This window comes from Echiichthys vipera (assembly GCF_963691815.1).
Source record: "Echiichthys vipera genome assembly, chromosome: 3".
Lineage (NCBI taxonomy): Eukaryota > Metazoa > Chordata > Actinopteri > Perciformes > Trachinidae > Echiichthys > Echiichthys vipera.
The window spans coordinates 12,738,108-12,763,078 of NC_139828.1; the positions used below are offsets into that span (position 1 = coordinate 12,738,108).

At 39.9% G+C, this 24,971-nt stretch overlaps 2 protein-coding genes and 1 long non-coding RNA gene across 3 annotated transcripts; 1 reads left to right on the plus strand and 2 right to left on the minus strand.

The window, feature by feature from the left end:
- The first annotated feature begins 902 nt into the window (after nucleotides 1-902).
- Nucleotides 903-10,323, plus strand: dnttip2 (deoxynucleotidyltransferase, terminal, interacting protein 2). Its single transcript, XM_083940212.1, has 7 exons — nucleotides 903-1,010; nucleotides 4,266-6,361; nucleotides 8,038-8,176; nucleotides 8,398-8,493; nucleotides 9,036-9,200; nucleotides 9,489-9,598; nucleotides 9,996-10,323. The coding sequence occupies exons 1-7, from the start codon at nucleotides 936-938 to the stop codon at nucleotides 10,090-10,092; spliced, it is 2,778 nt and encodes a 925-aa protein (XP_083796338.1). The 5' UTR covers nucleotides 903-935; the 3' UTR covers nucleotides 10,093-10,323.
- Nucleotides 2,671-3,773, minus strand: LOC310966474. Its single transcript, XR_014593841.1, has 3 exons — nucleotides 3,712-3,773; nucleotides 3,223-3,319; nucleotides 2,671-2,946 (listed from the first exon to the last, which is right to left on the minus strand). It is a non-coding gene; the product is annotated as an uncharacterized lncRNA (long non-coding RNA).
- Nucleotides 10,324-11,649: 1,326 nt separating the features above from the next.
- Nucleotides 11,650-23,681, minus strand: spata6 (spermatogenesis associated 6; the record flags this gene model as incomplete). Its single annotated transcript, XM_083910964.1, has 11 exons — nucleotides 11,650-11,764; nucleotides 14,158-14,318; nucleotides 14,703-14,743; nucleotides 15,181-15,283; nucleotides 16,564-17,004; nucleotides 19,852-19,932; nucleotides 21,424-21,536; nucleotides 21,663-21,704; nucleotides 21,818-21,866; nucleotides 22,219-22,356; nucleotides 23,598-23,681. 11 exons carry the CDS (start codon nucleotides 23,679-23,681, stop codon nucleotides 11,650-11,652), a joined length of 1,368 nt encoding a protein of 455 aa, XP_083767090.1.
- Nucleotides 23,682-24,971: the final 1,290 nt, after the last annotated feature.

Below are 24,971 nucleotides of genomic sequence, written 5' to 3' on the forward strand. Positions count from 1 at the left end.
TGTGAGTGTTGTATATGTTAATACAACACTCAAATTAGACACTTTTCTACATTGAGCACTTTTGTTTTCAGATATTTCTAACAATTTGTGCTTTTTCTTAATGCATCTCTTTAAATTCTTGTAAAAAGTATTCTCTTTTTTCAACCACCACCATGATTTGCATCACAGCTCTGCGACCTATGGAGGACTAAACATAACTTACGTCTCAGTAAATATATGTATAAATAAATACAGGAATGCATACATAATGCATGAATTAATGTACAAATGAATTCAAGAGTAAATATATGAATACATGCATAGATACATGTTTAAATAAAATAATAAATAAATGCTATACATTTATTTCTATATTTTTGTTCACCTACATTTATTTATTTTTGTGTCCATATGTTAATGAGGTAGGAGGTCCCATTTAGTAATATATTTATTTATTTCTGTAATTATTATGTATGCATTTATTTAATTATGTATCTAGTTATAAATTATTTATTTATTAATTAGATTTATTCCTGCATTTATTTATCTCTGTAATTATTTATCTATTTATAAATCATTTATTTAATTATTAATTCATTTATTTATACATTTTTGTTTCTGTTTTTATCCCTTTATTCATTTATTGAGACTTAAGTTATGTTTATTTCTGTAATTATCTGTTTATGCATTTATTTATTAAGACCTAAGTTATGTTTATTTATTTATTCATTTATTTATCTATGCACTTATCTATTTATTCCTGCCTTTATTTATTTATTAGTTTATAAATTTATTTATTTGTTTTCTGTTTTTTTATCCCTGTATTTATTTATTGAGACTTAAATATGTTTAGTCGTGCACAGCGATCGTCTGCTCGGCCTGAATCGTATTTCCGTGTGTCGATTAGTCGAGTCTTGCCTTAACACCGGAAGTGAGAGGAGCCAGCAGCGTTGAAGATGGTGGCCACCAGGAGAGGAGTGCGCGTGTACTCCGCATCTAAAACAAGCCCAGAGCAGTCCTCCGATGTCCAGGTCCGTATGAAGGAAATGATGTTTGAACCCGTAAATGTCCGGAGGTGTTCATGTCCGTGTTTTTAATCGGGAGCGAGGGGAGCCCAGCAGCACGTGTGTGTCTGCAGCTGCGCAGACTTCACGTGGACACCGTCTCTCCTCTCAGTTTGTAAACGTGTCGATGTTTTTACACAAGTGAAGAAAACACACAATAATGGGGTCGATCAGACGGCCCCGTACACACTTAACGACCTGTTAACTTATGGATGCAACAGTCAAACGCCTGTTGTCTTTACTGTTATTTAGGTTTAAAAAAATAACTTTTTCTTCTGTTAGGATGTCTTAGTCTTGTGTATATTTGCACTCTTTATCAGCACGTTTCCAGCTTTTATTTTGACCTCTGCTGCTCAGCACTTTCCCTGAGGATTAATACAGTTTTATCTTATTTTAACTTACAATTAAGAGACATCACTGCCCTTCTGATGGCCTTACACTGGCTACCAGAGCGGTTTCAAATAGAGACGCACCGATCCTTTTTTTCCCCAATCTGATACATGGGCTGAGCTTATCGACCGATACCGATCCGATCCGATCCTCCTGTTGGATGAATGAACCGTATACCTCACCATGTCAGTTAAGACATCAGGCTCGACATAAACATTTACCCTTGTTAAAGAGAGGTAACAAATTAACAGATATCAATGTTCTCAAGACTATTTATTAACAAATAATAAAGTGAACATTACATGGAAGTGTTACTCGTTTATTTTTGCTGCATAATGCCCTGCATACAGATATTTTAAAATATAAAACCCTAACTGGTGTTGCAAACATTGAATTGACGTGGCAAGATCGCTGTAACTTCATGCCGTGTATGATATTCATAAAAAAGAAGTGACAGGATCGGTCGCCTTCATTCGACATCCGATCCAGCTGATAAGTCGAGATCAGAGCCGATATCCGATCCGATGCTGCATCTCTACTTTTACATGGATTCTCAGTACAGGTGCTGGAAATTCTTGAAAACACTTGAATTTTAGAGAAGGGAGGAAGCGGTATATGGCGCTGTGGAAAAATACTGCAGCCATTGGCCACCGTCAGAGCCAAGTCCCGCCAATTCCTATAGCTGGTAAAACGTCCTATCGGTGGTGATTAATCGGTCAACCTCTAATCACCAGGGCCCAGTATTTCAAACGTGATCTGACAGGATTATCCTGGTCGGATTGGATTAAATCTAGATCTGATCTGAAAACTGGGTATTTCAACACAGATCAGGAGAATCCTGATCCTGAAGATCAGGGTTTCAGCTCTGGTAATCCAATCCTCCCCTGAATCCAGATAAAAGGCTGATTTGGGTATTTCAAAAGTTAAGTCAGATATCTGGATCAACTTGATACCAAAATTTCAGGATCATTTGAATCCCACCTCAGAGGTGGATTTGACTTGGATTGACAAACTCTCAGCGCATACTTCTCCTAGATATTGTTACTCAAGATGTTTGTTACACTTAAGTGTTAGTGTTGTACTTCTAACAAGTAATTTAATATCAAAAAATGTAAAGCATAGTAAAATTTTTGACCACACTGTAAAACTGCTGTAAATATAATTACAATTATTTCTCAAATTCTAGTTCACCAAACATTGTAACTTGCATGTACCAAAACAGAGAGACAAAGGAATGCAGGGTCCAAACAAAGTTTTATTCCAACAAAAAAATAATGTGACCACTAAGGACCATGCCATTTCAAATGTCAAGCTGTTTCTCCAACAGCTTGATTGTTAACTCTGTCTCTTTTTGCTGAAGCAGCGTCAGCTTAATTTGCCGTTTGGCCAGTTCAGTCTGTTTGACTGCCCTTTCGGTCTCCATTTTGAGGAGCCTCTCATAGGCTTCCTCATCCCCGGCATGCCTCTTCCGTCGCCGTCGCTCTGGCGCTGGCGCTGGCTCTGGCCCCCGTGCCTGATGTGGTAGATAGATAAGTTTATTGGTCACATGCAACGCTAAAACCAAGGTTTAAAAACAGTGTAGTGAAATGCAAAAAAAAACAAGCTCTCACCAATGTTGGAGAGGAATTAGGATGAAGAAATGTTTCTAATTGTGTCACTGACCAATACCATGAAAGTAATGCCATTACAAATTTAAGCAGTTTCAAGCACTTTATTCAAACTCCAATTACTTAAAGGCCTTAAATGTATCAATACAATTAAAGCATTTTCAAGGATTTCCAGCACTCACCCTGTTGTAGCTGAGTGGTCCATGGCTGTGAGTGGACTCTGAAGGTAGAAGGTGTATGAGTATCTTAATCCACAATCCCAAATTGTGTTTATGTAGCCTACACAAAAACATGATATCATCACCAGCATTAGGCTACTGTAGCATTCTGAACCTTCTGAACAAACCTTGTAGTTAATACTCAAACTGTGTTGCGTTGTGTTTTCTAAGCACTGAGCAGGTCTGTACACAATGCAGCCTGCTTATACTGTAAATCTGCCGTGTTGCAAATGACGTGACGCTAATGATAGCCGCTAATGATAGCCCGCTAGCTGCTTAACACACAAGTCAATGGAGCCGCGTTAGCTCCCGTTAGCACGGCCGCGTCTCAATTAGAGATCGCCACGGCCGGCTTTTAATAAGGTGACAATTCAAATAGTTGGCTTGCATGATGTGTTGGTTGCCGTTCGTATGGTATTAAAACCGCTACACAATAGACGACGGTTAACTTACACTTTTGACGTGAAAGTCGGCTCTCTGCTACTCCTTTCATGAAGTAGTCCACCATGTTTCAGATCCCGGAGGCGGAGACTTGAGATTGGGAAATCCGTATCCGGCCAGGTAGGGATCACAGTGATCCGACCTGCCTGTGTTTTGAAATACTCAGATAAAGTCAGCAGGATCACCGTGATCCATGACTGAGAAAAGGAGGATTTCATTATCCGGATTATTCTGATCCAGATTACAAATTTTGAAATACTGGGCCCAGAGCATCAAATGTATATTAATCCGCAGCTGATGGTAGTTCCCAACAAATACATGATTACTTACTCCTGTTTGAGTAATGTTTGAAATAATGAAAAGTAAATATTTATTTTTTGGGCTCAAGTTTGAGATATGAATGTCTCTAGCAAAAAGGAAGGGGCTGTGGAAGTCAGAAAAACTTAAGTGATGTACACATGTTGGTCCTTTTTTTCTGTGGTTCTTTGACAATAAGACTTATCTTTTGGGATCAAGGTTGCCGTAGAACCAGTTGTACTAATAACTGTCTTATTTCTGACTCATAGGCCACTCCTAGTCGAAGAACCAGGAGCACTGCTAAACAAGAAGAGAGCCCTACCCAGCACGCCTGTGCGGAGACCAGAAGCCAGCTTGAAAAAAGTGAGGGAGGACCTTCTGCATCTCCACCTGCCTCCGCACTGAAAAGATGCAGCAGAGCTTCCAGACTCCACAGTCCAGAGCAGCCATGCACACCTGTGGGCTCCATCCACGAAGCGGACGCGTCGGACGTAGAGTCCTGCTCCTCTGTGGCGTCTGTTATCGAACTACCAGTGACCCGCACCAGGCGGAGGGGGCAACAGCCCACCACAGTAAGTCAGGAAGATGAGATATCTGAAGTGGAATCCTGCTGCTCTGTAGCATCTGCATCCAAAAGTAGCCGCCGGAGCACAAGGAGGAAGACGATTCCTAAAAGCTCTGACTCAGACGTCAATGTCGACTTGGTGCTGGAGGCGGAGTCCTGCAGCTCCGTGGTATCAGACTCCCAGAGAGCCACCAGAAGTCAGAGAAAAAGTGCTCGTATCAGATCATTCGCCAAACAACAACCTGAGGACTCAGAGCTCTCAGATGCTGACAGCTACGTGTCCAGTGTCTCAGGAGCTGATGCTTCCAAGTCCACCGCTCGCAGAGCTACGAGAATCAGAAGGCAAACATGTCCCATCCCCATCCACCTGGATGAAGCCTCTGAAGGCTCTCAGTCCCCTGCTCGAAGGAGCCAGGCAGCACGAGGGAAGGCAGCAGCTACTGTAGATTTCTGTGAGCCCCTGTCTTGTGACTCTGACGGGCACGAGTCCGGGCCCACTTACAGTATGATGACCCGTAGACGAGGAAAGACAGAATCAACAGGTCCCAAAGCCGTGGACTCTGACGCTGAGCTGACCGACATTGTGCACTGTCCTATAGGCAGTCCCTCCTCGACACGAAGCAGAGGGACTCCCTGCAGCAGCCGCACGGGCTCAGGGAGCAGCAGCCGAGGCGTTCGGGTCACCAGGAGCTCAATGAAGGACTTAACTATTGTTCTTGAAAGGGCTAGTGAGCCAGCTAAGGAGGAGACTTCTTTAAATGAGTCTATGTTAGAAAATACAGTGATTGTTGAGGACGCAGACTGCACACTGCTAGAGGAAGATGAGAGCCCAGCATTGGAAGAAAAAGAGAAAGATGGTGTGAAAAGTACCGATCTCACATCAAATGAGGCAGATGCAATGAGTGTGGAGAAGGAAGCCATTGCCATTTCAGAAGAAGGCTCCTCCCATGGGTCTCCCCTGGTTACAGACAGCCCCGGTAATGCTGAGGAAGCCGTTAGTAAGCCTGCAGTGACTGTCAGGCACCAGCAGGAGGAGCCATGCGCTGAAAATGAGGACGGGGACATGTCAGAGATGGAAACGATACAGGAAACAATCCCCCCACCAGAGCCGGTAAAGCCTTCCCAATCAGTTACGGTAACGGTATGTGAGAGTGCTTCTGAGATCCAAGAGGAGACTGAAGAGAAGGATGAAGGGATGGAAGTAGCTGATACGGACGCCCACACATCACAGGGAGATGAAGCTGTGGATGAGGAAGCTGTTGTGGAAACCAGGCCCAGTGAGGAGGAGAAAATGGAAGTCAGCGCTTTGCATGGAGACGCTCAGCAGGTGGTTGACTCTAGTGAGGTCCAAGCGGAGTCCATTCAGGTGACATCCAGCCAGCAGAACAATATCACAGTGGACTCTGACTCAGAACAGCAACCTAAAGACGTCATTGTCCAGAAGACAAAGATAATCAGCCTGCTGGACAGCAGTGATGATGAAGATGAGGAGGAGGAGGCTGAAGAGAGGGAAGTTTCTGGAGAGGAGGATTCGGGGTCCCGGGCAGAGGAGAGAGCAGGTCCTTCCCAGGAGTGTGAAGCAGCAGCTTCATCAGTTGATGGACTGTTTATGATCGACACACGGCCGGGACAGGAGGCTGATGAGCAGTACTACAAGGAAAGGCCAACAGAGGAAGAGGAGGAAGCCACAAAGGAAGAGGGAGTTGAGCAGGAGCAAGATGAGGAGTTTGTGGATGAGGAGGGGGATGATGAAGACGATGAAGATGCAGAATACCTCTTCTCGGGTAGAAATCCTCAGGTGTAAGTATATGAAAGGTGGCAGCCTCAGTTTGGTTCAGTCACTTAGGAATACACACATGTACACATGTATTTTTTTTTTTACTGTTTATAAACGCCATTAAAGGAGCAGTGTGTAGGATTTAGGGCCATTTATTGACAGAACTGGTAAATAATATAGTGGAACACTATCGGTAGAGAGGGCGTTTCACACTTTTACTGTGCTTGAAGGCCACCATAGGGTCTACAACAAGTTTGGAAAGGGAGGGCAGAAGGAAGGGAGGGGTATTTACTTGGTTGCGATCTTAAACTCTGCACTGCCACTAAATCCTACACACCGGTCCTTTTTAAAACAAATGTTTGACATTTTGAGAAATACACTTATTTGCTTTCGTGCTGAGTTAGAGTAGATTGAAACCCCTCTTTATGCTAAATATGAATCTACAGCCAGTGGCCCCTTTACTTAGCTAGCTTAGCATAAAGACCACCAGCAAAGCAGCAAAGACAGCAAAGAGTGCTTCATTCGAACTAAACATACAATAGACGTGCCGTACCCTGCCTAAAGGGTATTTACACCAGGCATTGCAATACTATAGCCAAGATAATTATTAAATATCAAACCACAGCGTCACAGCTGTTGAGGTTGGTCAGGAGGAGCTTTTACCCTCAGGCCATGAGTGTCCTAAATGAGGATACCGCCTTAGGCCGCATTCAAACAGCCTCAGGCACCCCCGGCGATTCGCCGCAGGGTTGTGCTGCGGTGGGAAAGTCACTTAAATGGCCCTTTTTGTGTGACGTCCTGTTGCGTTCTTTGACCCCCCTAGTACAAGTTGCACATTTTTGCTGCAGGCCGCTGCACTTTCCAGGAGCCCCCATCACGATGGCAAGTCACAAGTTTCTCAAATTACAGCTAAACAGCAATAAAAGTAGGCAGTAAATTAATAGAATATCGAGCTGTATTTGATCAGTGCTGCCTAGTTTGATCAGAGTTTTGTGAATCTGAAAAACTGCGCTGAACTGACCTGCAGACTGGACGCTGACACTGTCAGTCATCGATTTAAACCTGCCCAACATGAGATTAACAGTTGTGATTGGTCCATACGATCTCAAGCTGCTGGGTAACTGTCTGAATGAGAGAGGCTAGATTTATCTGCCAGAGCAAATAAATTCAGACCAAACTATTAATTATTTAATAAGTTAACTGTTGAGCCTTAAAGATGCTGGTGTCCCTCTATTTACAGTATTTATTCCCTGATAAAACAAGTCTCATTTAAAGGGCAGGTTAGAGGGAGTGGTGTCGTTCTCTTAGTGGGAAAACACAATAAGCATATTTACCAAAATGTCAAACCTTTTCACTTAAAAGAGCAAACCCATTGTCAGTCTCAATACTTTCCATTTGACCCAACAAAAGACACAAATCTTGACAAACAAGTCTGTAATAAAGCCGGCTCTACAGTAAGAAACAAAGGATAGGGCTGGTGTTTTTCTATTTTTTTTATATTATAGTGTCTAACAAAAACCCCCACCAAAACAACAATGTGTTAGTGTCTCTTTACTTTAAGTATATTTCACCAGACATCAACTGAACATATAAAAATAGTACAGCCAGATTCATTATTATATATTTTATCATTATAACTGTGTGCAGAGGTGAGATGAGACACATCCTGAGGGATTTTCTCTGTGCCAATTTGTTTCAGGAAAGAGTTGTCCAGCCGTATTGACCCTGGCATCAGAGTGAAGGAGCTCGGGGGTTTATACATCAATTTTGATGGCAGCAAATCAAAACCTGTCTCCAGTTCGCTGCAAAAACTAAAGGAAAAGAAGATCCAAGATGAGGTAAATAAGTGATTGATTTTTTCCCTTGTGAAGGTGATCTGTGACGCAGAATGAGTAATGAACTTTATAGTTATGCAAGGCTGAGTCAATCCAATCACACCTGAGATGGTGTTATTCACGGTCTCTCTCCAGGTCTGTTTGACTTTGGCCTTTTATATACAAGTATTTGAGTGTTAAAGTTCGGTGCTTTGCAGTGTTGCAGTTTTTCTTGGTGTCCACAGGTGATGAAAAAGAGCGTGATGGGACCAGACTTTGAAAAGAAGGACGCAGTGCCTCCATACAGTGAATCCAAACAGGCTTTGAAGTTGAAACACAGAGTAAGTTTTAAAGTTGTTTTAGTTTATAGATTCTCTGTTAAAATTGTATCACTTGGATCATGTTTCATTTGCGGGATTAAAGTTATAAAATTTAACTTTGAACACCCAAAACTGGCTTCCGAGCATGTGATCCATGTCAGTAGGTGGCAGCAACGAGCTGTGAATTCACTAAGGAGATAGTGGGTATGGGTGCTGTACTACTATACTATGGCTTTTTAATGACATACTTTTATATTTTTAACATACTACACTAGAACTTTTGTGACTTTTTATGAAATGCTAAAATGCAACTTTTTATGACAATACCATGACTTTTTGACATACTATTACTTCTATTGTGATTTTGCTCTTTACAAAATACAATACCATGACTTCATGACAATACAAACTGACTTTTATTACATGATATGACTTTCTGCGTGTTCTGCCCCAAATCACATGAAAACATTAACTTGTAGTCATAAATACATTTTAACAGCAGTTTTATTAAAATTCTGGGCATAAATGTTTTTTTTAAATAATTTAAATCACGTTTTCCCCAGTTGGAGAGGGAGAAATCAACAGGGGATGGTTGGTTTAACATGAAAGCCCCTGAGCTCTCTCAAGAGCTGAAAGGAGACCTCCAAGTCCTGAAGATGCGAGGCTCCACAGATCCCAAGAGGTTCTACAAGAAGAACGACAGAGATGGCTTTCCCAAATACTTTCAGGTCAGTAGAAAAACACGAGTCACCAGATCGTCAAACAGCCTCTTCAATAACAAGGAAATGTTCATATTTGTTTTCTCAAGAAACATGACATGTTAAAATGAGTCAATTTATTCATAATTGAACGGTTCCCTTCAAGGGTTTGTAGTTTAGATGAGTAACTGAATTATACTGTATCAAGCCCCTAATATAGTCTGCAATACTCACAGGAATAATGTATAGTCATTACCAACATCAAGCTAGTGTATTTCAGTGTAATATGAAAAATAACATTCGGTGTATGTCATACAGGTCGGTACGGTGATGGACAGTGCAGTCGACTTCTATCATTCTCGTGTTCCCAAGAAGGACAGGAAGAGGACTATGGTGGAGGAGCTGCTATCTGACGCAGAGTTCAGACAGTAAGTAATGAAAAAAGACAAACACTTTTACTGGATGTGGCTTTATGACTGCATTGCACCTGTATCGTTTCTCCCCACTTTACACCCCTGGCCCAACCATTGCATGATCTCTAGTTGTTATAATGACCTGATGGTTTGAACAAACCCTGGATCTATATATGTGTAACCATTGTCAAAATACAGTTTGAAACCATGACAAACTACAACGTTTTCAGTAGGTTACAGAGAGAGAAAAAACACCTCAGCAGAATGTGTAACCCTGCATAATGTTGTGCTGAATAAGATGTGCGGGTGCATTGTTTTACTTTGTGACAATCTGGTCAAAGTTTGTCGGGAGTGTAGATGTATTTCATTACTGCAGACATACAACATGTACTTTGTTCTCATATCTTACCAGGAACAACAAAAAGAAGTACCAGCACATTGTGACGGAGAAAGCAGCTCAAGGAGCTGGCAAGAGGAACAAAAAGAAGAATAAATTCCATAAGAAATGAAGCTCGCTGTGATGTGACTAAGTGGCTTTTGATAGATACTGATATAATCAAATACAATTGTACATGCCTATATTTACAACTGAAACAAACATTTTTATTCAAATGCACCTGTATCTTCCAAGCATATCACTGCGCAACAATTGTCTTTTTAAATGGACATTACAATATTTTCTTTGTAATATAAAATTTCTTGTAAATTAAACTCATCACATCCTGAAAATATGACTTGTAACATGTCTTGTAGTACTTGAAAAAGACAAATGACCAAGTCCCGTTGCTTTTGACTGAAATTGCTTTGGGGATAACGATAACCTGGACAAATGAGAACATTCACAGGCTCCTTGAAAAAGATGATCATAAAAGTGAAGGAGAACCAGAATAAAACACTGAGGTATTTAAGACGCTGAGAAACTTTGGCGAAAGGTAAGCAACACACCGACTGTGATGACCCCACCACAAAGAGAAAGCAGCATAAGCAGAGGATGAGCTGTGGATAGATGACTTAAAGTTTGAAAATGTCACTGCTGCTAATACACATTTAGAGGCAGATTCAATTATATTTGCAGTATAACACTGTCATATTTAAAAAGTAATGGATGTTAAATGGGTTCGTTATATGAATTTTCATGTGCAAACTGATGTGCTACTGTAACCTGAAAATGCAAACTGGGCCTGTGAAAGTTAATGTCATATCAGCGGTAATGACGTTGAAGCAGAGCACAGTTTTGCTCTGTAACTTACTGGACTCATGGTTAATATGGGTTAAAGAGAGCAATACAAAGATCCCAAAACTATGATTATTTATTGTATTACTTTTTCCCTCCTGTTAAATAAAATATATTTTCTATATTAGGAATGAATTCAATCTGTAAGTAGAGCTGTGAAGAGAGCACATAACACAGCTGCATTTAATGTTATTTACATTGATAAAAGATTGAATTCATGGCCTGTGGTTGAATTAAACAAGTATTAATTATTAAGCGCAGATTAGCACATACAAATTCTATTTCAACATTTGAGATATTTCAGTGTGAAACTATGGATCTGAAAGACTGTTTTAATTTATGTTAAGGCCTGATTTCTTTGCTTCTCCTGCTCTTTAATTCAGGATTAGTTTTGTTCCTCCTCTCGCTCTTAAATCTCTTCAGTCTATTGTAGCTGCTGGCTCCCAACGGTGGCTCTTGGCTATCTTTTTTTGTCTCTTTTGTGTTGTGAGAGATGAGCCCTTAACAGCTGCAGCTTACATCCACCATGTCTCCTTCCCATACACACACACACAATGTTGCTTTATACTCGAGCCAATTACACACACAGCTTCAGAGAAATCAGATGACGGGCAAAAAAAAAGCCCAGCTGATGGGTGGGAGGGAGACAGTGCTGCTATGCTTTTGAATGTAACCCCTGTAAATGTCCTGCCTTTTCAAAAAGTTAAGACAACAAACACGGCTCAGCAGGTGCTTGGGAAGGTTTGAAGTTTAAATGGACGTCAAAGGGAGACGAATGTGTTAGTGTCTGTGTTGTAACCTCAGTTGCTTGGTCACCTTCAGGATCAGGAAGTTAAAAGTCAAAGGTCTCTTGGTGGTCCCAGGTGGTTTTGTGTGTCTGCAGAATCCTCTGGACTCTGCTGTGGATCTGCTGGCAGTAGGATGGACAAGACTCACTGGTTCGAAGTCTGGGGAAATAAAACACCCAAGGAATGACAAATTAACGACCTAAAAGGTAAAGGACAGTGTCATAAAAAAGGTCATACTTTAGTATGACATAAAAAAGCCTAGTTGAATATGCTATAAAAGGGCCATAAAAAGTCATAGTATAGCACGTCATCAAAAAATATCATAAAAAAGTCCTATAGTATAGTATGTTGTTAAAAATGCAATAAGTCATAGTATAGTATGTTGTTAAAAATGTAATAAGTCATAGTAAAATATGTTAGAAAAGTCATATTAAGCATGTCATTAAAAAAGTCATAGTACTGTGGGTCAACAAGAAATGTCACAAAAATGTAATGGTATAGTTTGTCTTTAAAAATGTCATGAAAAACTCAAAAATGTCACAAAAAGTCATAGTATAATATGTCGTTAAAACTGTCAAAAAAGTCATCTTATAGCATGTCGTTAAAAATGTCATAGTATAAACATTTTCAATGGAATTCCATTGCTAGGCAACAGCCTGGGTCTTCGTGAACTTCCTTTCAGCTGATGTTATTCACATTCACTTCAACAGGAATCAAACTTGTTTATGTTTACATCCTCGATAAGGTCTTTAGTATGTTGTTAAAAATGGCATAAAAAAGCCATACTATAGCATCCCATAAAAAGTTATGGTATAGTACAGTATAAAATGCATCTAAAACGTCATAAACATTGCAATAAATCATATTATAACTTCCCAACAACGCCTGAGAGATAACGGATATTCCTTTTGTCCACTTGTCTGTGCTGTAACACAACACAAGGTGGAAGAGCTGACACACACACACACACACACACACACACACACACACACACACACACACACACACACACACACACACACACACACACACACACACACACACACACACACACACACACACACACACACACACACACACACACACACACACACACACACACACACACACACACACACACACACACACACACACACACACACACACACACACAAACACTTATATATTCAACCTATTTTGCAAAACGCGTTGCATTGGAACTGGAGGCATAAATGTGCTTCATCAATACAATATAAGCGTGTCCGTAAGTTGGCCACGGCAGTTATGATTTGTGCCCTGACAGACAGACAGAAGTGAACAGTAATAAATTTCAGTATTGCCTCTCATCCCTGTCTATTTGTCGGGAGTGAAGGGGTGATGACTGCCTGACTGACTGGCTGGTGTCTCGGCCTGGCTCGCAGTGTGGGAATGGAAGCTTTTCATCTGTAATCAGATAAACTCGCTACCTGCTTCAAAAAGTCATCAAGGACAAATCATCCAGAGACATGAATAGACTGAGACTTTGGGGCTTAGGGAGCAAACGTTGCCACTGGCATCTGTCATTTTCTTTATAGATCAAAGATTCTTGGTAAGACGTGCCCCTTTCCCTGTCGGAGGGAATCTACAAAGGCCTGCTCTAATCTCCCACCCTGCAACTCCTGTCGCGTTTTCAATTGAGAGAAAAGTATCATTCATTTCCTACAATTTACTTTGCAGTTTAAGATTGTCTATTGATTTTAATGCTTACTTATAAACTGAGAAGAAGTGAAGGGGAAGGAGAGCAGACACAAACAAACAAAACGGAACATCGGCCGCGTCGGTGTGTTCAACTCACTGCTGCCATGATCGATGACAAGGTCTCTCTGAATGTATTAATGCGTGCATCGGGTCAAATGCATCAGACTCAAGCTGAAACACAAATCAATACCATTTTCCTCTTTTGTTTTCCCTTCTCTCTGCCTCCTCTCTTAGTAATGAACAAACATGACAAGACATCAGCTTCTGTAATTTAAGAGGTGGAGGGGAAATCATCCTGCCTGTCGAATGTGATCAAAATTAAAGATTGGATGTGTATGAGCGCGCACACATACGTGCACACAAATCAGCGACAGTGTATGACTAACATCTCAAGGGATTGCCATATACTGCATTTGTCGTATACTGTAATTGGAAACTCATACAGGTGCCTCTTTTGCTTTCAGGATCTTTTGAGCAAACACCAATGATTTACACAGATGGATCGGGATAAACTCAGGGCAAACACCACAAACAGAAGATTATGTTTTCTCTTGCTTTGGTCTGAGTGTGAAAGAAAAATGAACCGGTTTTGTGGCCAGAGCATTCTTGTTTTAGAGGTCCCCAAGAAAATATTAAAAAGTTGAGATCACATTTTATGGCTATTACATTGGTAATTATGTTGCTGAACTGCTTGGTCTTTATGCATTTTTTCATCTTAGAGTGGCTTTGATTTGAACAAATCCATTCCTTTTACAGACATTTAAAAGATTCAAAACAACATTCAGGTATATCCAAGGTTGATTGAGGGGAAGGGTTGTATTACCTAGAGAGTTTACCTTTCTCTGAGGGAATGGCTGACATTTAAAGGACATCTGGAGTTTGGCAAAGTCAGGGTGGACTGAGCGAAGGCAGCACCTCTCACAGGGCTTTTGATCTGGGCATCAAGTCTGGACTGTGTCTCTGGAGACGACTGGACTCTCATAGAACCTGATTTCACCTGGAAGAGGTCACAGGGGTGTGGCAGTTTAGCTTTATAGCATTAAATGTTACCAATATTTCATTACTTTTACTTTACTATTTTGTTATTATTTGTTCACAATATTAAGAACATTTTCAGTTTAAGTGGGCAGAAAGAATCGAGTAGTTTGAAAAATACACTTTACTTCAGAATACCTTTCTAATGAGAAGAAATGTCTAAAACAGTTGTCATTTCGTTAGTCTGGCTTAGAGTATGTGTACTCACAATGCCACTGCATCATTTAATTCAATTCAATTCAATTCAATTTTATTTAAAGTGCCAAATCATAACAAAAGCTATCTCAGGACACTTTAAAAACTAGGTAAAGACCACACTGGCTTGAAATGTCTTAATTAGACTTACTGTGGCTTTTCTTGGTCTGTAGCTCCCCAGCAGAGAATAATCTATTATGACAAAGACAAGTTAAATATTTCATGAAAAGAGAAAACTTTTGGGCTGCATAACTTCTACTTAAACAGGTGTATGTAAAAGTTACCTTACATAGAGGCATCTGTATACAGATGCCTCTATGTATGCTATCTGTACTATCTGTGCATACTTACTATAGCTTTGCACCATTTTTACACTATGACAAGTAAGGAAGCTATTTTATCATTGTTGATATCCACGAACAAGCTTAACAACCCAAAAATATAAATGCAGCCCATTATTCATTTTGAAAGACCAGTATTAATTTATCATGAATAAGTAAACAAAGACGTCAAACCAGAAAAGAAAAAGTCCTGATATATTAGACAAACTGCAAACATGTATTTCTGCAGCGAGCACAGCATGTCCTCAGTACATGTATTAGTTTCTGCATGTGTGCGTGAAGGCCTACCTGTGTGATCGGCTGTGAAGCTGACTGAGTGTCGATGTACGCCATCATTTTGTGGAGAGGAGGAGGGAGTTCCCATCACAGAGGCACTACTGCAACGAGGGACCTGGAATAAAACACAACATAAAAACAATCTGCTGTCACAATATCGTAAACTTAACATTGTTGTAGTTTGAATTCTGTCTTCGTAGTAAAACCCATGCACGTCAAGGTTGTTTTGACATTCAGGCGCTCAGCGAGGAGTATTTCTTTCCTCATTTGTAAGCAGTATCCTGACACATGACTCAATCAAATCATTACCAACTTCAAAAACCAAATGATATGACAAGTTTTTTCTTCTATATTGTGTAAATTAAATCAACAACAGAATATATTAATTTCTTTAGTTTGTGCGGAATAAAGGAAAACCTGCCAAAACACTGTTAAGTCATTAGTCTGTCATCTCAAATCCAAATAATTTCACCAAAAATATCACAATAAGTCATAAAGAAAACAGAAACAAGCATTTTACAGAATAACCATCTTTCTCAAATGGTTGGGTTGGGAATGTGCTTCCCTCTACACAAACAAAAAGGGAGTTGAGGCTCTGATAATGCATTCAACATGGGGCTAAGCTACTTCATTAGGTATCTATTTGTTAATTGCAGCTTGACTCTCAATTACCAGGGTTAATTGTCGACAGAAGATTCCCTCAGGAAAACCAGAGCAGGAAAAACACTCTTTAATAAAACGCCCGTTGTATTCTAGTACGTTCCATTCATGTGTGTGATAAAAACAAACAACTCTCTACCTAATCATTTCTTTTAATAACAGCATGTTAGTGGATTTTGATATTCATACCTCAGGATTAGATTTGATGTAAATGAAGGAGCAGGGTTACAGAGGGGAACAGAGGGAGGGAATGCTGTGTTGTTCTTGTCCATCAACTGTATATTCCCCACGGCTGTGTGATCACAAAATCACTCCCTTTTATATGCAAATATCAGATAGCAGTGATACGACCATAATTAAAGTGTTAACAAATAACTGTGTACCAGCCTAAATCCAGCATGTGTGCTATTAAAGTACGCTCAAGCCCCTCATTGAGGATAATAGTCCGTATCACATGTGCACACAGTGAAGCATTTTCATGACGTCAAAATCCATTAACGGCTCAGGTAAAAAGATTAACACTACTCTTTTATTATGCCTTCCACTTAATCTGCCCTAGCTAATGCTACATTTTGGGAATCTCCCATTGAGGTTGAACTACATCAATTCAGAATCCATCCCATTAATTTTCACCCCTGTCCACTGAACACATGTATTATTAGCATTAAGCAAACCATCATGTCACTTTTTTGTCAATTGCCTTTAGTTTGGAGAACTATATCTCATGGTACTAACCAAGAAGGGCGTCTGGCTCTCAGTCTCCTTCCTAAAGTGGTGAGGCCCCAGCTGGAGATGGCTGAGCCTCTGCCTGGCGTCTTCTGAAAGCTGGCACATCTTGCGGTGGGTGTAAGGGGACAAGGCTCGCGTGCTTGAGGAAACTGTGGGCTGCTGATAGCTGGAGTCCACAGAAACTCTAGGAGAAGTGTGTTTTCTTTCCTTCCTGTTTTTTTGGGGACTTTGGCGCGATGGGGATGAAGACGGTTCGCGTCTGGGCGTTGTGAATGGTGCAGAATTCTTAATTCTAGCTTCAACATTTAGCCTTTCCTTCCCACCTTTCCAAGAGACACGGTTCACATCATCCATGTTGGTAAACTGCCTGCTGGATGGTGGAATTTTTTTTGCTGAACTCTTTCTGGATGGGGTTAAAGATGGCGTCACTGGAGATAGACAGCAAGTCTGGGGGTGCAGGGACAGAATAAGAGAAAGAAAAAGAAACAAAAATGTTGATATCTTGATATCAGACCACAATGTTGTTTCTTTTCATGCGCAGCAACCATTTGAGCCATGAAGGCAGCTCACTCTCGACACAGACTTGTTCTCCCTGGACAAAACCATTAAACCATTAGCTAAATCATTTCACTTAAGTGTTACAACAACAACAGCTTCCCCAGTCGGGCCTGCCATGGAGACAATCTCAGCAGAATTACTTCAATAACTCTAATGGCCACTAACATCATTCTCCGATGCAATATCCCACTTCCTGCAGGTAATGCCAACCGGGGATAAATAAGTTAAGATAAAATGTTAATTGCATTTGATGGCCATCTCTAGTCTAATATGATAAAGAGACATTACCTGGCTGTAACACAAAGACAATCTAAATGCTAATTAGGGAAATCACACAGCATTAAAACTATTTCTAAGAGAAGCTAAATGATTAATAAATTCTCATTGAGGTTGCCATTTGAGATTGGTCTGATTTAATAAAATTAAGCAAGGTATGCTCTCCCATCCCCACATCTGCCACCATCTCTGACTTCTTTCAGGCTTCTGTCTGTTCTTCGCTGGGCAGCTACTGAGAGTCAGTCAGATTCCCTGTCACCAACTGATAAAAGCTGCTATTTCCACTACTGGAAAGCACTGCTTAGAGCTAAATGCTAACTTCAGCATGCTAATAACATCGATGATACTAACATAATAATATTTGCTTATTAGCACTAAACACAGAGTACAGAGGCAGATGAGCATGTCATTAGTTTTGCAGGTATTTGATCATAAGCCAAAGTATTTGACAAAACTATTTTGAAGATGCTAGGTGAAAAGGCTCACCACAGTGATTACAAATGATGCTGAGGTGGACATGAATATCTGTACCAAATTTCATGGCAATCGTTAGTCATTAACATACACCAGCCATAGAAAAAGTCTTTCCAATCCATCCAGTAGACGTTGACACTGGAAAAGTGAAAATTTTGACCTGCTGAAGAAAGTCAGGTGATCACCATGGTCATTAGGGTGAACACTGTGAGGTGCATGGAAGTCTGTACAGATTTTCATGGCAATCCAAACAATTGTTGAGATATTTTAGTCTGGACCAAGTGATGGGCTGACAGAGAGACTGACCAAAATGTCCTCTCTGCTACTTTGGCTAAAAGTGAAATGGTATATGAATGAGAATAATAACAATTACCAAAAGATTATAGCACCAGAAAATCTGCACAGAAAGAGTAATAACAACTGAAGACTGAATGTATATGCATCGCTACAGTTACAGAGTTTTTTTTTGGAAGTTGCTATCACTCTAAATCTCTATTAAAACTAGATAAGGTTTGTCAGCTGGGCGGGCAGGCAGTCAGGGAAAGGCCTATGCTGACGAGCCATTAGGAGAGAGAAAATGGAGAAATTCTACTGTCTGACAGCCACAGCGGTGCTCTGATCCAGACATCCCCCTGAGGGGCAAGGAGAACACTGACAATCTGCTTTGCTGTCAGTGACATCCCATTTAAACAAATAGCTTAGCTTAGGTTATTGCACCTGGGAAATGCATGGTAGTGTTTTTGGCACAACATGCCAACCGCTGCTTGATAGATCATACGTTGCAAATAGGACAGTTTGTGAAAGATTATTCTCAGAGTTTATAGAAGTACTATTTTTTCAGTCTAGATGGAGCATTATTCAACCCTACCTGTATCCATCTGCTGAGATTACCTCTACAAAGTGCAAACACATGTATGTAGAGTCAAACAAGATCATGAAGATCAAATTTAAGTAAGCAACTAAGATTGTTTTCTTCATCAGTTAATATGCCATTGATTTTTCATTAAATTATTTGGAAAGTAAAAAATGTTAATGATAATTTTCTAACGGCAAAATCATAGACAAGGAAAAGCAGTACATCCTCACAACTGAGAAACTGGGTTTAGAAACAAATTAAATGAAATGAAGAACAATCATTAATTTGTCAAAATAGTTGATTTTTGTATTGATCAACTAATTATACATAAATTTCTTCACTGAAGACGTCAACAGTGGATGAGAAACTGTCATTAAAAAACTAGGGCGTGCCCATACAAGGGAAAAAAAGAGAGAGAGGAAGAGAGCCAGAAAATTTTACCAAAAGTAAAGTTACCCTTTAAAATCCACAAGGACACAGTGACAGAGATACAGGTGACCCTCATTGGATAAGTTAATGTAACAAATTGACTCACTGACTGACTGTTCTGTGACAAACATTCTGTAAACTCCCAGCTAGTCAGAGATGTAAGAGAAGCTTCGCTATCAGCATCACATATCTGCCTCCCTGTAATTACATTCACAAGGAGAGAACAGATACCCTTGAAACACTGCCAGTATGGATAGATAGATGCAGTAGCCATGGCAACGATAGAAGGTAGATATGTATGGTGGAAACAGACAAATCTGATGGCGAGTGATACCACTCATTAGAGCCCTCTCCACTGTTCTAGCTTTGGTCAACACTTGTACACAGTAAGGCTGAGTATGAAGCTGTGATGTGTTTAAACTCAAGACATTTTGAGCTGTGTCACAGGCTGATACATTGATGGATTTTAACTATTTAAATGTTGACTAAGCAAGTCTGAAAGGCCAGGAAAACACAACAAAATATATTTATGAAAGTCTCCTTCTAAAACCTTTCACAACAGACATGAAGCAGATAAAGGTACAACACATTTGAAAAATTGGCCATAGTGTGTGTATGAGTGTGTGTGTTTGTGTCTCTGTTCATGTGTGTGAGTGCAGGTATGAACAGACCAATGAGACGTAATAAAAGGAGACACTTACAGGTGAGGCAGGCCAGCTGTCTCTCCCATCACTCTCTTCTATGACTGATGTCGTGACAAACTCTACTTTGGGGGAGATTCCCTAGAGGGAGAGGGACAATAGGAACAAACAACACCTTTAACAGGAAGATGAAGACAAACGGAGAGATAACAGCACTGCTTGGAACACCAATTTACAATCACAAATCTTCAATCTATGTCTGGCTTTAGAAAAACAAATTGCAGAGAAGAGAAAGGCTCCAGTGATGTTTAAATAATATGGCATTTGGAAAGAGACATCTAAATTGCTATGTAGGCCTCAAACACAAACACATAAAAACACTGGGGAGGGGGAATGGTGTTTAAAGACATTTAAATATGCCAGTTAGTGCCTCAGAACTAAAGGGGAGGATAGAAAAGCAACCCGCAGCCACGGAGACATGAAGGAATGAAATGAGAAGGAGGTAGGGAGAGATGATATAATAAGTAAAAAAGTAAAAGTAAAAATGACAAAGTGGAGAGTGAAAAGAGAGGAAATTCTCTGTTTAGTTCTGTATAGCAAAGACAGTCAACAACTCTATATTGAAAATGCTGTTTTCTAAAGAAATTACTTCACTTTGTCTCAGACGAGTCAGCTTTGGTTTGGTTACCTTTATATAGTGAACTTTCCTGTAGTGTTCACTGACAAATCAGCCAAAGAGAAGAGACTCACTTGAACAGATCAAAATTTTTTTCTCCAGTCTATGAATGGCACATGGTTCGGCACCAGTATTACATGTGCCATTCATAGACTGGAGAAAATTTTGACGAGCACAATGTGGGGTCGCTGAGACATGTGAACAATTAAACGCATCAACTGACACCTCTGCTTTAATAAATTCAGGGTAGTAGCTGGGTACATTTGCAAGGATTAAATACATATGATACACCTGGGCCCATATTTATCAAACTGCTGAAAGATGCATTTTAGTCTTAGTGAAAGATAAATATCCTTCACTTTTACTCCTACTTGAAAATTTCAAAAAAAAGATATTTATGGAACTTTATACAAACTGAAAATACTCCAGAGGTTTTAGACCTTAGATGACTGCAGAATAGAAACAGAGGTAAGCACACCTGGTTTTGTGTGATACAAAAATATCATTGGTCATGATTAATAATACATTACTTGAAACAGTAATTATAGTAGAGATAGAGTAGGGTTGTTTTTACATTGATTAGAGGTGTAAACAGCGAGAATACATCTGCACTCGATCTTTATTGTCCAAAATTATATACATTTCTGTAGAATAACAAACACTGAGCTCACCTTTGTTTTAATCATGTACAATAGAGCAGATGTTGGGTAAATACAAACTATTTCAGAGCATACATGTGATCAATCACATGATCAAGTGAGAGCTGCTCTTAAGTTACTTTTCAATTTGCTGTAAGTAGCAGTAAGTCACTTGATAAATGAGTCTCATTGCTCACACTCAGCAGTTAACTTTTTTTTACTCCTTTGTTGACTTCTTAGAAGTTTGATGAATACGGCCGCAGGTATTGGAAGGAGGGTTAAGAAATAAATAAAATGAATAGATGAACATCAGCCTACAGGAAATGAGGAGGATCTCTTCATCAGTATCTCTCTTTCTGCAGCTCCTTCTCTGGGACCAGGGTACAGGAAATCTCTGGTGCTCTCCTTCATTGTGGCGAGGACCTCACCCTCTAAAAAGCGTATAAACAGGAACACACATATACACACAATCCAAGTTAGAGATCCTGTTATTGCAGAGTAATGATTAGATACAGTGGGGACTTAAAACGCCCATATGGCATCATCAGAAAGCATACCTGGAGGCACCAACTGAATCAGCTCAAAAGATGTTGTGTCAGCTTAAAGGAAGGAAAGCACAAATAGACTGTGAGCCAATGATCAGTATCACAGCTAATAGCCTCTAAGCTTGCATATCAGAGGATGAGGAAGCAAATCCCAGACGGCCGTTTACCTTCCAGGAGGTCAGCTACATCAGCAGGGTCAACAACGCCAGGGAAAGTCTGGTAAAACAGAGTACAGACAAAGCAAATCAATACTTATAACAAGATGAGGCTGACAGCCCAGTATCTAACTCTGCCATTCTCCCCAGGGGAGAGATGGCCTCTTTTATCAGTTGGGGCAGTAATGTTGAAATTGGAGGGCTGTGAATCCTTAAAAAACAAAATAAAGAAATGGAGATTTATTGACTCTCTTGTAAATAAAAGGAAAATGGATAGGTATTAGAAAGAACCAACATAAAGTCAATGTGACCTGCAGACATGCAATATGCATCCCTTTTTTAAAAAGCCACATTATGTAAATTCTACATCCTGTGTGCCTAAGTAATAGAGGCAGCATAGTTATAATTCTCACCTTGACAAATACCATTTTGTGGTGGAAGTGTAAAGGGAATGCAGGTGGCAAACAGGGAGTCTTCCTGTACTGGCCCATGATACGCACACTGAGGTAAATGTCATTGTGTTTAGTCAGGAGCACTCCTGGACATGTGACCTGCAGACAAATAGTGTAATTAAGTGACTACAGTGACAGGTCAGGCATTCTGCTGTTTTTGTATATAACCTTTATAGGCAGATTTCTTTGCGTCTGTGAAAAATAATACTTGAGCCCTGTCCAAAAATGACACATCATGCATACATCATGACAGCATAAATGGGTGCAACAGCAACCCTTTAAAGTTTAAATCTATTTAATAAATCAGCTATATGAACCACAGGTGTGCAATCCTCTGAGGAAAAATCCATATCAGCTGGACATTTTTACTACTGCCAAAGATGTTATTTTATTTTAACTTGCAAAACTGATTAATATACCAAATGGAAATGAGACCAAATCAGCTTCCAACTGAGCCTCAGCCTCTGCAGATTAAAGGAAACACAAAGTTTTAAAAACCAGTGAGCGGTTGCTATTTAAATGTGCTTTACCCACATTTTAAACGTTTGGCTCAATCTTTATAGTAGGGGCATCTCTACGGACCTTTTCAATGATATAAACATAAACAATTTGAAAAACAACAGCCTTGGTCCTTGTTCATTTCCTGTCAGATGATGTCATTCACACACACTGCAACAGGAAATAAACTAGGACACATTTAGAATGTTTATGTTTAAATATTTGAAAATGTTTATTGGTTAATGACTGGAATAGAAAGCAAAAAAAAGCAAATATAGGATGTGACTGCAACAATTAACGTTTAATTAAATCAAAAATAACTTTAATATCTTTATTTTGTCCTTACAACAACAAAACTAGTTAATAATGACTGCCATATGAAAGTCGTTGGAGCATTTTTTGGGGGGGAGTAAACGTTTAATAGTAAAAGTTTAGTGGTTAGCATAGCTGGCATTTTTCAGCTTAACTGACTGCCATTCCTCATCTCTTATCGGCGTAAAGATCTGACGTTAAGAGGATCAAAGTGGTAAAAAATACAAATAAAAAAGCTACTAACGTTTATTCACGGTGTGCTCTAATATTCATAATGTTCAGGACACACATTTAGGTTGATAAGTTTACTAAGATAGTCATATATTATTAACATTTAAACATATTTTCCCGTTACGTTACATCCGTTAGTTAGAGTAACGGTTGGGTTAGCTTACGTTAACTAACTGACGTAAGTTGGGGAACGTTATGATTGTTGTTGCTACGTTACGTAAAATGAAAAGGGTGTAAACTCGCTAAGCTAACGTTGCTTGGGTTTTTGTATCAAAGGAGCAGCGTCAGGACGCACTTACTGTATCAATGTCCAAGTACGCGGTACATTTCAGAGATTTGTGAGGCACTTTAGAGGCGGGAAGCTTCTTCTTCATTGAAGCCATTCATCCGACTTTTCAAAGTTCGTTGTCATCGCTGCAGAACAGCAACAATCACAGAGCGGATGTATACCCACGTGACCAAGGAGTGACCAATCAAAAGCGCCCTCTGCACGCAAGCACGCACACAGCACTTAAACAGTTGATCCCATCCTAAACGTGTATTAAAGTGTCCTGAAATCTGCCATTAGGTAAAAAAACACATCATGCTTTGTCAATACCATACAGAGAGCTGAGGCCTACATGAGCATAAAGACATAATACGTGTAAACAATGCAACAGCACACAAGAGATCAAAATGTTCTTTACTTTTCAGGCAGGAAAGCCTAACCAGGGACAGAGATCCTATATGCAGCATATCTGTAGGCTATAATGATATTTTTGCATTGTCCCGGAATTAATATAAAGGCAATCATTAAAGCTTAAATATGTAGAATCTTCATTAAAAGCTTTGTTTAAAAAAAAATAATAATACACCCGGGGGGCGTTTTGAAGGGTACAGAATGAAAGTATTGCCTTTCCATAAAAATAAATATTTATTCTAAATTCGTATTTTTTTTTTTTTTTTTACGGGTTTGACAATGACTTTCTGTCACGTTCTGTTTACATCGTAACAGTCAATAGCTTTGGGCATTGTGGTTTGCAAGGGTTGTCTGTTGTTGGGTGCAGCTACTGCAGACTGGCACTGGTGAAATGGAGTTTGCCAATCCTGCAGCTGTTATTTGTCCCAGCAGAGTGACAGGAGACGGGCAAAAACCGGGGTCAATATAGGCCAAGCATTCACTCGTTGGATTGAGATAAAGGAGTTCAACGGCAGTAAAACGCATTACTTAGCTGTAACGGCTAACAGTAACGGCTAACGGTAACAGCTAATGTTAATGGTAACGGTCAGTCAAACTCCTCTGCAATACTTGTTTTTATGGTGCGATTTGCCAGAGGGGAGGGGTTCAAACAGGCTCAAACAGACTGACGAACAGGGCAACCAGAGTGGTGGAATTATTTTCTGTTTTTGCGACTATGATCTTGAGACACTAGATGGTGTTGTTCTACTCACTCTACATATTCAACATTTACTGTTATCAGTACTGATATAAGATAGCAACCAGTGCAACATTGTGATTAAGTGTTTAATGACCAATTATAATACCAAAATACCAACAGATCGTAGCACTATAGTCATAACATAAGTCAGTAACAGCAGGGAAGCATGCACTTATTTACAATTGTATAAACAACAAAAATTAGCTGCTGAATGAAAGCCTCGGATGGACTTTAGATGGGTCACCAGTTTGTCTT

Coding starts and splice junctions, on each gene's coding strand:
- dnttip2 (XM_083940212.1), top strand. CDS start 936: ATGGTGGCCACCAGGAGAGGAGTGCGCGTGTACTCCGCATCTAAAACA. Junction 8,494..9,035: donor CTTTGAAGTTGAAACACAGA/GTAAGTTTTAAA, acceptor CGTTTTCCCCAG/TTGGAGAGGGAGAAATCAAC. Junction 9,201..9,488: donor GCTTTCCCAAATACTTTCAG/GTCAGTAGAAAA, acceptor TATGTCATACAG/GTCGGTACGGTGATGGACAG.